This window comes from Lingula anatina, chromosome 1 (genome assembly GCF_051362555.1).
Source record: "Lingula anatina isolate TDL-2025a chromosome 1, LinAna3.0, whole genome shotgun sequence".
Classification (NCBI taxonomy): Eukaryota; Metazoa; Brachiopoda; class Lingulata; order Lingulida; family Lingulidae; genus Lingula; species Lingula anatina.
Window position 1 is genome coordinate 41,898,155 of NC_141767.1, and position 15,083 is coordinate 41,913,237.

At 34.9% G+C, this 15,083-nt stretch overlaps 2 protein-coding genes across 6 annotated transcripts in view; one reads left to right on the forward strand and one right to left on the reverse strand.

The window, feature by feature from the left end:
• Nucleotides 1-9,288, forward strand: part of LOC106163087 (uncharacterized) — a 22,511-nt gene extending 13,223 nt beyond the window's left edge. For 3 of the 5 annotated variants that reach the window (XM_013540577.2, XM_013540575.3, XM_013540576.3), the window contains exon 4: nucleotides 6,135-9,288. In XM_013540577.2, the coding sequence (XP_013396031.2) occupies nucleotides 6,135-7,334 (1,200 nt within the window). In that variant the 3' untranslated portion in view covers nucleotides 7,335-9,288. The remainder of the gene's footprint in view (nucleotides 1-6,134) is intronic. The other 2 variants (XM_087000411.1, XM_087000412.1) reach the window with 2 other exon arrangements.
• Nucleotides 8,968-12,984, reverse strand: LOC106163069 (uncharacterized). Its single transcript, XM_013540539.2, has 4 exons — nucleotides 12,798-12,984; nucleotides 11,158-11,379; nucleotides 10,301-10,988; nucleotides 8,968-9,820 (listed from the first exon to the last, which is right to left on the reverse strand). Exons 1-4 carry the CDS (start codon nucleotides 12,864-12,866, stop codon nucleotides 9,474-9,476), a joined length of 1,326 nt encoding a protein of 441 aa, XP_013395993.2. The 5' UTR covers nucleotides 12,867-12,984; the 3' UTR covers nucleotides 8,968-9,473.
• Nucleotides 12,985-15,083: the final 2,099 nt, after the last annotated feature.

Genomic DNA, 15,083 nt, shown 5'->3' on the forward strand with positions numbered 1-15,083 from the left:
ACGATAAGTGGAAAACCGTTTTACCTTTTGGCTTGAAACTTACAGAACTGATGAATATTTATAATACGCAGGTCAAGTTCGAAAATCAGCGTGATTGTGTCATTTTTAGTGAATTTAGGGTATTTTTTTCTCTTTTTTCAGCATATATACAGCACCGATAACACCATAAATGGAAAACCATTTTACCTTTTGGCTTGAAACTTACAGAACTGATGAATATTCATAATACGCAGGTCAAGTTCGAAAATCAGCGTGATTGGGTCATTTTTAGTAAATTTAGGCTATTTTTTCTCTTTTTTCAGCATATATATACAGCACCGATTACACCATAAATGGAAAACCATTTTACCTTTTGGCTTGAAACTTACCGAACTGATGAATATTCATAATACGCAGGTCAAGTTTGAAAATCAGCATGATTGGGTCATTTTTACTGAATTTAGGCTATTTTTTCACTTTTTTTCAGCATTTTTGCAACACTGATAACACAATAAATAAAAAGCTGTTTTACCCTTTGGCTTGAAACTTACAGAACTGATAAATATTCATAATACACAGGTCGAGTTTGAAAATCAGCATGATTGGATCACTTTTATGGAAGTTAAGCTGTTTAGTTTCACTTTTTTCAGCATATATGCAACACTGATAACACGATAAGTGAAAAACAGATAGGCCAATTGTCATAATACTCATAGGAGTGGCCAATCTTACTAAAACGAAGGTTGACTTGGAAAATCAGCATAATCGGTCCATTATTTTAGAAGTTATGCTGTTTTTTCACATTTCCTCACATTCAATTCTTAGGCATGTTAACAGTCTCATTATTTAACTTATAAGATACGTAAAAGTGTTTGTTTGGCATTTCCTGCATCTTTACAACATTGTTAGTTGATTTTGTAAAAATGATAGTAAACCTGTTATAGTGTATTGTGTAATAAAGTGTCAAAAATGGAAATAAACACATATCATTGCAGTTTGTCAGATTCAATCATCCACTATGTTCAGAATATCATAATGGAGGAAATTGGACATATAACACTGTCTTATTGATATTTTCCCATCTCATCAATTTTCTTAGTTGGTCATATAAAAATGGCAGTAAACTGTTTATTTTGTTTTATGTTTAAAAAGTCTTAAAAATGGTAATAAACCCATTTCAGAACAGTGCTGTCTTGTTTCACTTTTTTCAGCATTTATGTAGCACCGATAACAAGATAAGTAAAATACTGTTTTACTTTTTGGCTTGAAACTTACAGAACTGATTAATATTTATAATACGCAGGTCAAGTTTGAAATTCAGCATGATCTGGCCAATTTTAGGGAAGTTATGATGTTTTTTTTTTTTCAAAATTTTCAGCATTTTTGTAACAGGATCAGTGTAAAAATGTTTTTCTTTTTAGATTGAAACTGATGAATATTCATAATACGCATTTCAAGTTTGAAAATTGGCTTGATTGGACTATATTTACAACTGTTATGCTGTTTTTTTCCTTATTCAGCATATATGCAACACTGATAACACATTTTAAGGAAAACCAATCAGCCTTTTGTCTTGCAACTCACAGTAGTGATTAGTCTGACTAGTATACAGATCAAGTTTGAAAATAAGCTTGATCAGTTAAGTTTTGATGAAGTAATTAGCCTTTTTGTATATAAGTGTTTTTTTTCTTCAGATTTAATTCTTAGGCATGTTAACAGTCTCAATATGGAACTAATTAGATATGTAAAAGTGTTGTTTTGACATTTTCTCCTTTTTAACAAAAATGATGGTAAACCTGTTATCATGCATTGTGTAATAAAGTATCAAAAACGGAAAGGAACTCATCATTGCAGTTTGTCAGATCCAATCATTCACTATGTTCAGAATCTGCAAATGGAGCAAATTGGACATTTAAAATTGTTCTATTGATATTTTTCCTATGTCGACAATTTTCCTAGATCATTTAAAAATGACAGTAAATTGATTATTCTGTTTTATGTAAAAAGGTGTTGAAAATGGAAAGAAAATCATTTCAGTACAGTTATCTCTTGTTTACATTTTGGCATTTTGAATTTTGAACTTTGAACTTCCATGGTCTTGAAGACCTTCCCATATCACATTTTCTGAATATCCATGATACTTTTATTTTTTTTATAAGAAATTGATGGTCATTATGCTGTTAAGTATTGTGTTATATTGCATGAAAGTTGAAGAAACCTGTATTTTGGACACTGCTGCCAGGATAGCGATTAAGGGAAAACCATGTTACTTATGATACTCAAATTTACTGAAAAGTTTCATAAGACTGAAGTGCAGCTTGTGTTGGAAAACCAGTGTGATTGTTTTCTGTTTTGGAAGCAATGCAGTTCTATAGAGTGAACTATGGTGCAATAAATGTATATGGCAGTATATTAATTCAGGGTCACAAACTAATTTGCTTAATTAATTTTCAAGTGGCCATTAAATGAGATTACATAAAACACACGATGAGATTTCATTGTAAAGTCCCCTGGGTATATCTCTCTTAACTGTGTCACATAATTAGGAATCAATGATTATTGTGCAGGTAAATGTTAGTAATTAGACAGCTAGATTTAAAGTTTGAATAGCAGCTTTATTGGAATTTTTTGTTTTGTTTTATTTTACATTTTCTTTTAATTATTTTTCAAACACTAGCATCTTCAAGATATCACTTTCAACTCCCATCCACCAGAAGCACTGTGCATTTTCTGTTTTTCCACATAAGGAGTTGTGTTGGTTTTTATGTCTTTAAACATTGTGTAATTATATTATTTTATGCACTGTCATCTTTTTTCACATATTGGGATTTTCATTATGTGAATTTGAACTCTCACATATGGTCCTGAAACTGTAATCTTATTGACCATGTTATTCTGTTGTACATTTTGTGAAATTTTATCTTTCACATACTGGAATTTTCATTGTGGGACTTATAACTCCCAAGGACATGTAACATTTAACTTTTATTGATACTACCTGTTGTGCAATATTTGCAACTTGACTGTTCTTTTTGGCAAATAATTAATTTTCTTTCTAAAAAGTGTTTTTTTTTTTTTTTTTTTTTTTTTTTTTTTTTTTTTTGTTATAATCTCTTAAGATATTATTACAAAGTATAGCCATCTATGGATGTCACATGGTCTGATGAAAAGTTCAGATATCAGAATAATAGCTATGACTGCCCTTTTTGTAGTAAAACAAAATATATATTTCTGCGAGTTGTTTACACTGTTTAAACTCAAGTTGGATGATTCATATCATGGTTATGCACCTAGACTGAATGGCAGCTTTAGTGGAATATTTTTGTAATTTTTTCTTTAATTTTTAATTTTTCAAACTGGCATTTTTAAGATGTTTTCACTTTTCAGCATATATGCAACACTGTAAACACATTTCAAGAAAAAAACGATAGGCCTGTTGTCATGAAACTCGCTGGGGTAATGGATCTCACTAAATTGAGGTCAAGTTCGAAAAGCGGCATGATCGGGCCACTATTTTAGTAGTTATGCTTTTTTCCCCACTTTTCAGCATATATGCAACACTATAAACACAATATAAGGAAAACAGATAGGCCAATTGTCATTAAACTCACAGGAGTGATCAATGCTGCTAAAACACAGGTTGAGTTCGAAAATCAGCATAATCGGGCCATTATTTTAGAAGTTATGCTGTTTTTTCACATTTCCTCACATTCAATTCTTAGGCATGTTAACAGTCTCATTAGTTAACTAATAAGATACGTAAAAGTGTTTGTTTGACATTTCCTGCACCTTTACAACATTGTTAGTTGATTTTGTAAAAATAATGGTAAACTTATTATCGTGTATTGTGTAATAAAGTTTCAAAAGTGGAAATAAACTCATGTCATAGCAGTTTGTCAGATTCAATCATTCACTATGTTCAGAATCTCAGAATGGAAGAAATTGGCTATTTAACACTGCTCTATTGATATTTTTCTTAGTTGATCATATAAAAATGGCAGTAAACTGTTAATTTTGTTTTATGTTTAAAAAAAAAACATTTCAGAACAGTGCTGTCTTGTTTACATTTTGGCATTTTCAATTTGTGACTTTGAAGTTCCATGGGCCTGAAGACCTTCCCATATCACATTTTCTGAATATCCATGATACTAATATTTGATTATTAAAAAATTGATGGTCATTATGCTGTTAAACGTTATGTAATATTGCATCAAAAAAACTATTTTGGGCACTGCTCCCATGATGACCATTTAAGAAAAACCAGGTCGGTTCTCAAACTTGCAGGAAAGAAACATGCGACTAAAATACAATAGGCAATGCAGTCTGTTTGGTAATTCTTACTGCCAGTTAAACAGTTTTTTTTGTGAAAATTTAATTCTTCACAAGATATGCTTGAAGACCTGTGCTAGTCACATTTTCTGAAAATCCATAATACGTTTATTTTATTTTCAAAAGTTGACGGTCTTTATGCTGTTAACCATTATGTAATATTGCATCAGAATAGAAGAAAACACAATTTTGGGTGCTGCTGCCATGATGACCATTATGGGAAAACCATGTTATTTATGATTGCCAAACTTTCAAAAAAGAAATACAGGGCTAAAATGCAGACCGAGTTGGAAAAGTAGTCTAATTGGCTTCTTTTTCTGGAAGTTATACATTTTCAAAGTGTGAACTTGAACTCCCATGGGCCTGAAGCCTTATGCTTGTTACACATTTTACTTACATTGGTATTACCTGTTGAGCATAATTAAAATTTAATGTTGAATTTGCAGTTCAACATAATGTACTTTTGCATCAGAATTGACAGTAGCCTATTTTGTGCATAGTTATTTCCTGTTTTTTGTCTGTACATTTGACAGCTTTGCTGCCTTGTTTGTAGGTAATTTTCCAAATTTCCCCCCTTTTCAGATCTGAGTCTTTTTATTTTAAGAAATGCTTGATGTCTTGGAGAACACCTTCATCCCTCAGGCAAATTTCAATCAAATATCCTGATAGCCTAATTGATATATCAACATTAATGCAATTTTCAAATTCAACTTGATTTCAACATTGATTCAACATTGAGGTATCAATGTTAATTCAACATTGATACCTCAAGGTTGATTTAACCTTGATGGTTCAACATTGATTCAACTTTCATAGTCAACGTCATATCAACAAAGTTTCAACGTTGACTGTCAACATTGATTCAACATTGATACCTCAAGGTTGATTCAACCTTGATGGTTCAACGTTGAGTCAACTTTCATAGTCAACGTCATATCAACATAGTTTCAACGTTGACCGTCAACGTTGATTCAACATTGATACCTCAAAGTTGATTCAACCTTGATGGTTCAACGTTGAGTCAACTTTCATAGTCAACGTCATATCAACATAATTTCAACGTTGACCGTCAACGTTGATTCAACATTGATACCTCAAGGTTGATTCAACCTTGATGGTTCAACGTTGAGTCAACTTTCATAGTCAACGTCATATCAACATAGTTTCAACGTTGACCGTCAACGTTGATTCAACATTGATACCTCAAGGTTGATTCAACCTTGATGGTTCAACGTTGAGTCAACTTTCATAGTCAACGTCATATCAACATAGTTTCAACGTTGACCATCAATGTTGAGTCAACATTGATTCAATGTTGATTTGCCCGCTGGGTAGTAATAGGTAAATTGCTCATTGATAAATAGATTAAAATATACATATATAAAATATCCTTTGTACTGATAAAAGGACTGTGCAAGGAAGACACTTGAAGAAATTTCTTTGGGCTTTCAACTATTTTTGTGCTCGGTGACGATGACTGCATCATGCTCTAATTTAAAAATGCCTCATAATTTCGTTAATAAGACTGCGTAAACTCTGTAGTGCATTCCTTGCAATATTTGAGCAGGTGATAAAAATGCCATCATTCAAAATGATTGTAACGTGCTTTAGTTATTATATGGGCCGGCAGGCTTTCATAAAAAAAGCAGGACTTGAGAAAATATTGGCACCCTCCCCTTACACATTGTTAGGACTTAGTAAACAGCAATTTCGCAAAGTTCATCAGCGTGAAACCTAAAAACTATCAATAGATCCACAATGAAATTGATATGTGAAACTAATCGGTCCATAAAGGTGGCATAATATTACTTTATCCTCTCTTATAGGAAATTGATGCACAGACATATGCAGACTGGAAAGTTGATTTTGTGAAAAATGATGACTGCTACATCCATCCAGGTGAAAATATTGAAAAAAGTTACCAAAACATGTACGCTGCGATCAAAAACACGGGTCGTCAGATGATCCACAGTGTGAAAGGATCTGCTGAAAATTTGGAACTTGCTTCTGGGTTTTCGAATATGCGCCGCGTTAATTATGATATAAAAGACAACTGGATCAATATGATGTCCTTAGTTGACTGGGCTTTTAGCAAAAACTTGTACGATCATTCGGGACTCTGGCACGACTTAGATATGCTGGAAGTTGGGAATGGAGGGATGACAACGGAAGAATATAAGGTCCACTTTTCCTTATGGAGCGCATTGAAGTCGCCTCTAATTCTTGGTAATGACCCGAAAATGATGAAAGGCAGCGTGAAAAATATTCTTACGAACCCAGAAGTTATAAACATAAACCAAGACCCACTGGGTAAACCCGTTTCATTGGTGAGAGAAGAAAAACTCGGACACGCTGAACACTTAGCCGTTTCTGATTTAAGATGTACGAGGAATGATACAAACCAGCAGTGGAGTTATAGCAAGGAAAAAAGATGGCTCAAACATGTGAAACTTGACTTGTGTCTAACAGCGAATGTAACAAGTAAGTTGGTCACGGTAGAGAAGTGCGGCCGTTCAGATCTACACCAGGCGTGGACAGTCGATGAAGAAAGAAACAAAATATATTTCAATATTGCAAGTGGAAAAACTTATTGTCTTGAACTTAAAAGTTGGGAAATGTATGGACAAGCAACCGTGAAAAAGTGCCCCAAGAAACCGACATACAAAGACAAGATTTATTTTGAAAAATTTGCATCGAACACATCCTCTTATGTGATCTATAATTTAAAGACGTTTAACGACAAATGTTTGAAGGTCGGTGGAGTCGCTGACCTTCAAGTCTACAGTGGGCCACTTAGCAAAAACAGGGTAGTGGTTCTAATAGTAAACAGGGATGTCGTGGATCACGGATTTTCATTTAATCTTGAAGAGTACGTAAATACAGAACAAGATAAACATTATGTGGTCAAAGAGGTGTGGGAGAAATTTGAATTCAAAGCGATCGGGGACACCAAACTTGTCACAGACTTTGAAATTTCATCCCATTCCTGTAAAATGTTTATTATTACCCCACAGTCCAAGGCATAATTTGGAAATATTTCCTCATGGAAACAAAATGAGACCATATGTTATTATAATTAATGACTTATGTGCAATTTGGAATTATAAATGTATTACCACAACCAAGGGTACTCAATACTAGAGACCAGAGTGATGAGATTAATTCCATGCTTAAATTCTCTATTACAGTAGAAAGCATGCCATGAATCAGCCAGAGACATGCAGTTGTATCTAGAAAAAAATCAAACAGTGGCCTTGGTAGCGGGTAAACTAAGGAGGTGTGTGTCCCTTGTTCCAACCCACACTTGTTGCCATTTTCTCCTTGTAATAAGAAACAGAAATAGTGTTGTAGCTGCGACGGAGAAGCAATGAGAAACGGGGATCATCTAACGCACGAAATGTGGTAGAACAACTGTCCATGCATCACACCTAAGACCCGAAATATAGGTTATCTATCCTAGATCACACTAAAGTTGTCCGGTGTCTAAAATTATCACCATTGATTATATAGTTGTTTTAGTGCCTATATCTATCCTTAGTTATGTAATAAATAAACAAAAACGCACTAAGACAAGGACTAATCCATACCCATGGATGAAAAAAATTAGATAATTTTTAAATGTCGACACTTGAGTTTCATGTAGAGATCGAATCCATGAACAAAGCATTAAAATAATGGGGATACAGTTTCATGTTCAAGCCATTTTACAATTTATTTCCTCTCAAATATTTATGTTTTGTAAAGGGTTACGAAATAGGTTGATACTAACGCTATTCAAATAAGCCCTCTAGGCCTTTCAGTATGGAATGAAAGTAAACGTCACAAGGCCGATGTAAAATATAGTTTAGTTCGGTTGAGACTCAAATGGCAAAGAGCTTTTATATAACATAGTGATATATCATATTACACTAATATTAGCGGACAAATGTCCAAACTTGGCCGCTGGTTTTCATATTCCATTATATGTAACATTAAACAGAGAATTACATAAATAGACAGCCAGTCTCAGCTAAAAATGTCCACAATTATTAAAAATATATGAAAAGAGGTTCTGTCCCATTACTCTGAAATTTTGTATTAACACGTTTGTACATCCCACTTTTAAACCGACATTAGCCAAATGATTTCACAAATTAATACATTCCTGGTACTGTTTGTGGCACATCCATACAAACCTGTGTGCATGATATTCTAATTAAAAACGAGACGATATCGTTTCACGGGCCAGAATGCGGTCATGCTGTTCAAGCTAATTAGTCATCCTAGTCGCTGTAGGATAAAAACAGTAGATGAAGAGGTGTGCATCCATATTAGCCACGATAAGCTTCGTGCCTGGCTTCACTTTCTCTATAAATAAGTGTGAACTGTGTTAACCACCCTGTATAAATTCTTCGAATCACGCGACGGACTTTCCTTCCCTCTTAACAGATAACAGTAGATGTGGCAAAGGTTCAGAGGCTCTATTTCATTGGGCGTTGAGTTCGTACGTGCATTGATTAGAATACGCGTTTCTCAACTCCAAATGCATTTCCTTTTTCATTACGCCAGGCAAGCAAATACTTTTTTATTAATTAAGACACCGAAGCAAGACGTCAAATGTCTTTCTCGTGTTTTAACAGAGGTATTTTATGGCTAGAAAGAAAATTCAATTCCCGTAACTATTTTGTTTTAAACAGAATTTTATTAAAACTTTTGGTTTTCTATACTGATCACGTACAAAACAATAAATAGTACAAATTCATAATAAATTAAATGTAAAGATGCTACAGTACTGAAAGACTACAAAAAGTAAGGATGTGTATTTACAAATGATTATATCAAAATACAACAAGCACCATTGACAACGTAACAAAATATACTTTATGATAATCGCTCTTCTTATTCGAGTCGCTTAAAACTAACGGAATCAGTTTTTCGGTTCGATCCGATTCACTACAGTTCAACGTAATAAATATGAAAAAAAAAAAAAAAAAAAAAAAACATCAGCAACAGCAGGCCTACGTCAGATCAACATGATCAATACGTGCTTGTTTTTGAAAGATCTAACTCCAAACCATGCAGGACGCTCTGGTTATTTTGATTTGCCTCGTGACTAGGACCCTTATCTTCGTGCAAAAAAAGTGTATAAAGCTCTAGATTCAGCGGCCTAACCATCAGGAGGTTGTTCAGGCAGAGCCTTGTGATGCAACAGGTACGTAGACACTGAGGGAAATCGGCGTCGGAGCTGGTTTATCAGTACTGCACTGAGAAACATCCGACATGTGACTGTCATTGCTGTTGCAGTCCATGGACGACTCGACAGGCGGTCTCGTGAGCTGTTGTGGCGTGTGTTTATTTGTAACGTGCCTCTTCATGTGCTTCGTCAAATGGTCGCTGCGCATGAATTTTCTATCACAAACGGGACAGGCGAATTTCTTCTCTCCGGTATGCGTTCTTTTGTGGCGGGAAAGTTCATCAGAACGAGCAAATCTCTTATCACACCCTTCCCACGTGCACACGAATGGTTTCTCACCTGAAAAGAGACAAAGTGGAGATTTAAGTTTCACAGCATGGCACGTCCCATCTCTGACATAAGGTACAACATACATTCGTGACTCACGTGAAGCAATGTCTAGTAATAAGACGGTGCTTCGGGGTCAGTTGACGACCCATACAATTTGTCTTGTGACCTTCATTATCAGCTCTCAACCACGCTGTAGTCACTAAGTACATTGTGTTATGTATTTGTTCTATATCATGGCTTGTCGGGTTGGGAGATTTTGCTGATAAAAGATGCTGAGGATATGAATTACAGTGCCCGTTCTCTGCAATGAATTTTGTTTCTAATAATAAACATACATAAATTTACTGGGCATCTTTCCTTTGTCAAGCACAAGTGCACAACCTTTTTAAATTTATCAGTTTCATAAAAAAAATGTAAATTATTAGCAGATCTAGATATTCTGGAACTGCCAATGTAAATGTAAAAAAAATTCACCAGGACTCAACTAACCTGTGTGCGTTCTAAGGTGTGCTTTCAAGTGTGAGCTTTTGAAGTAAGTCTTTCCACAGTTTTCATAATGGCAAACATGGCTCCTTCGTCTTTTCAGTTCTTCAATTTTCAGCATATCTGCAACCCCTTGTGCTGTGTTACAAGCCACTGGGGCAGGAGCAATGGGGCAGAGCTTATCTCCAGTCTTTTTCAGAACAGCTGATTTTTCATCCAATGTCTTTAAGTTACCACCATTATTGTTACTGTTCATCAGAAAAACTTGGATAATCTGTGGTTTAGCAACAGAGAAGATTGGAACGGAAAAGGGTGGTGCCATAACAGAAACCGGGAATGCAGTAGAACTGGTCACTGGTAACCTATTTGGTGGCATATTTATCAGTGGATTATTGGGTGGAGTACAGAGTGCCTGAGTCAGTAAACTTTGGGATGGCAAAGATGGCATTGGGTTGTTGTCGGTGGTGGTCTGTTTACAGTGCCGCTGACCACCAGTTGCTGTATTATGATTAGCAGCATCTGATGTTGCCTGTGCCTTCAAACTCTTGGTAGAAACAATGACCGATACAGGCTGGCCACTGCTACAACATCTCTTTTCCGAGTCCAGTTCAAACGGAGAGTCAATGTCTGTTGGAGTACGGGGAGGTGTCTCATATGGTAAAGTGGTGGTGACAATGGGTTTTCCCATCAAGAGCTGAAAATTACAATAAAAAATATTGTTGTGAATAATTATTCAAAGTGAGAAGGCAGATATTATACATTGGACAAAACTTCCTATCCCAACTCTAGCTGTAGCATCAAAAGAAATCTTTTTCCTACAATCTGATATTGAAATCTTGAAAAAATTTTAATTAGCATTTTACCTGTGCTAGTTTGGACTCCTTGAGAAGGGCACTGTTATCCTCTGTTGAATGTTTATGATTAGAAGCATCATCTTCAGAAACTGGGGTGTCTGGTCTGGCAGGTGAGCTACAGCCATGGCCAGATCTGGTCGAGGCCTTACTTATGGAAAGAAGAGTAGAGGCAGCCTCACATTCTAAGCAGTGTCCTTTCCCCTTCTTGCACGTACTCTTTGGTCGTTCATTCTAGAATAATAAGGAGCGAAATATTCCAGTTGATTATATACTTAGTTTTGTTAATTTGTAAACTAAAACACTTGACCACAGATCTGACTGATTAAATAAATTCTGTTTATCTTTCTGTTTGCTTTGATGTTTTTCTTCTTATTTATTTATTATAATGGGAAAATATTTTTTAATTAAAAATTTTAATAACATTTGTAAAAATAATGATTCTTAAATAACAGACATAAATATTTGTACTGATTGTATATTTTAAATATTTTCTTTGTTGATGAAAACATTGGGTCACAACTTGCTTAAGCAACTTCCATAGCTTACCCACTTCAGTTTACTTTGACATCTATTTAGCAAAAAATTCACTTTTTTCCTTTCTTTCTATCTATCATTATTTTGTAATTATTATTTCATAATTATGAACTGGTGCAGGTTGAGGGAATGCATAAGGAAAGATAAAATAATGCCAGGGATGAGATAATAAAAATACCTGGGTAGAAAAATCACCAGGCAGAAAGACTGCTTTTTGTTTAAAAAATGGGCTCTAAGATGTAACTACCTTGAAAAATGGTATGCACTCCTTAAAAGAACATCTATCTTGTTAAATTCTGTGATTTTAACGTCTGAGCAACCAACCCAAATCTTTCTTCCAGACTAGTCAGTAATATATGCGGAAATTATCAGTGTATTAGTCACATGCTAAATGTAGAGGGTGTGTCTGAACCTTGAAGGTCACTATATGCACATGTGAACACTCCGTGAGTAGGAAGGCAATGTTCGTTTCAAACCACTGGCATAATATTTTACAAATATAAATGTAAACCACCTCTGTATCAAAATATTTTCCATCTTATCGCAAGTGTTACACAAACACTACACCCGTTGTATTTCACTTTTGACTTATCATTGTGCGTTACAGACAAAAGCTGAGAAATGGTTATGAAATCGCGACCTTTGACCGCTAACCTACATAATGATAGAAATAGGTCAGATTTACTATAAGTCGGAAATGGGATCCTCTAAGGATCATATGGTACAGATTATCACGATTCTGGTACGTGATTGAACTATATTACCAGGTATGAAGCTCTCACATGAAATCACACGGCAACTTTATAGCTAAATAATTTTTTTAACACTTCTGTTCTTGACTTGCAATGGTATGAATGATCACGCACAATTGTCATGACTGACAGAAACCAAACGCTTATATAAAGCAAACACAGGAATCGGTATTAAACTTATTTCACCCTAAACATCACAGTAAATATCTCCAACACAACACAGCTATTTGGTAATACCAATATGTGACAACATAAGAATAAAAACGCAACCAACATCACGCCGTAGCTGTCTCACTACTGGGAAATGACAGATCACAACAAAGCCCATTGACTGCAACGAGTATTAACGAAATAAGTACTCACCGTTTCTGGAAAAAACTGTTGAATATAAACAGGCGATGACGGTTCACAATCCATAGCGTCGTCTCTCATTTTAACAATTTGTTATCCTCACTGTTTCACAAGATGGTCAAAATACAGATGTCTATGTCGTCTGTGTCTCTGTTATTGCATCGTACTTTCATTACCAACAATTTGGGCGAGGGCGGGGTTTGATTCACCAATCAGAAAACGGAGGTCAATCCGCTTCAGCCAATCGGCGTCTAGAGAGCATGTGATATAGTGGTATTCAGGGCCATGTGTACACGTGCTCAATGAATGAATTTGCTATGCCTGGTGAGACCATGTGGTTGTGTTTACATCGTGTCCTCATCACTAGATGGAATCATCCCAAGAATACGTGATTTTATACTTGTACGCAGTTTACAAATTTATCAGACGTGTGTTTTAGTTAAAGTTAGCATTATGGTGTTGTGGATATTGGTTTCTTCGAAAAAGAAAGTCATTTTCATTGATCAGGGTTTTGACATCGCTGCAAAACGTGATCTGAGGTTAAAGTCCACTTTTCCAGAGCCTTTGTTTGGGGCTTATTTTGTTAATATACAGATATATTACGTATATCGATTAGTGTTTAGGTTTTATAGGGTCCTAGTGGTTGTTTATGAGACAGCCATTTATATATTTAAAAACATAGGTTTATTATGGAAGTTTTTTTAGTCTTAATATGCAGTAAATATTTAAAGTCAGATCGTTATTTATCTAATTAATCCAAATTGTACCTTTAGTTTTGTTATAATAGACGCATAATTTCATGATATAGATTTTTATCATTGTTGCAATCGATGTAGCGTCTGTTTGTAAACAAATAGCTTGGCAGGTTCAGTTAGGACAAGAAACTATGGAGTTGTTTATCGGCTGTGTTGAACTGAGATGTCAGCACGCAAACAATGGCGTTTTAGGGTTACACGAGGGTTGTCACTAAGCCCAGTGCACTAAACCCTTGCCCTGAGATTGATCAGGTTCACTTGTAAGCCGACTGGTGCACATATGCACCTGAAAATGAATTTATTTAGCTTTATAATTAGGTCAGTTGATCCATTTTTACAGTAGACACGAATAAAAAAATACTGGCACAGTTACCGGTATTTGATGTCGACAGGTGCAGTTAACACTGAAAGATATAAATGTTATTTTAAACGATACACGCTACTTTTTATATATCATACCTCCAAATTGAAAGGTGAACGTTTTCTTTGCTCTTTACAAAGAAGGAGTGCAAAGTCCAAGTTTTAAAACGTACTCGATAATCGATGATACGCGCTTTTTCTTTATATCATACCTCAAATTAAAATGTAAACGTTTTCTTTGCTCTTTACAAAGAACGAGTGCAAAGTCCAAGTTTTTAAAACGTACTCAATAATCGATATTGGCTCAAAGCCGGGTTTACTTTTAGCCACAAACAGTAGGCTGCACTTTCCCATATCTAAAAGATTTGAAAAATATAAAATTTCTAAACTAGTCCCCAGATTAATATAAAATGTCCGCTTCTGTCTTGCACCATTTCTCTTCTAGTGGAGACAGATAAAGAAAAAAGTTAGTTTTAACATGACAATATGAATGCTGGATGGGTTGCGTTATATATATATATATATATATATATATATATATATATATATATATATATATATATATGCTGTGGGTTGTCAGTGTTGAATGCTGTACTGTAAATTCACGAGGACAGCATTTACCAGTATGTTAAAAACGTGAGTGCGTTTTCTTTTCTCCCCCCCCCCCCAATATTAATTGAAATGTATGGTTAACTGCTATGATATCACATAAGCATACCTGGTTTAAAATGTTTCTACTGAGTGTAAAACAACCTGGCCAGACGGAATTAGTTAGAAGACATGGCGGCTAATGGGGAGGAGAAATGGCAATGAAATTCAATCGTTCCAAATAACGTGAACGAAACTAAATATGATCTGAAAACTCGTTGGAATACTTTTTTCCGGTTGATTAAAAAGGATGAAACTGACAGCATGCACTGAGTGCAAATTCTACAATTTTTAACAAAGTCATACTGTTTTTTTTTTTTTTACATTTTCTGAAGCCTTACTCATTGCGTGGAAACCAGACAGTTTAATCTTTATAATGACTTTACGCTTCAGCACAGATGAATTTCCATCACATGATCAAAATCTTGTTTTAAGAGTAAAGTTTGTGCCTATGATGCACACCTTTTTAAACAGCGCACATCTATGCTTTTCTTTACTTCATCGTTTTCCTTGCTCTGTGTTTTTTCTAATGGTA

What these genes read in the sequence shown, in the direction of transcription:
- LOC106163069 (XM_013540539.2), bottom strand. Translation starts at nt 12,866, where the DNA reads ATGAGAGACGACGCTATGGATTGTGAACCGTCATCGCCTGTTTATATT. An exon ending in AACAGTTTTTTCCAGAAACG is followed by an intron (nt 11,380 to 12,797) that starts GTGAGTACTTAT and finishes TTATTATTCTAG; the next exon opens with AATGAACGACCAAAGAGTAC. An exon ending in AGGAGTCCAAACTAGCACAG is followed by an intron (nt 10,989 to 11,157) that starts GTAAAATGCTAA and finishes TGTAATTTTCAG; the next exon opens with CTCTTGATGGGAAAACCCAT.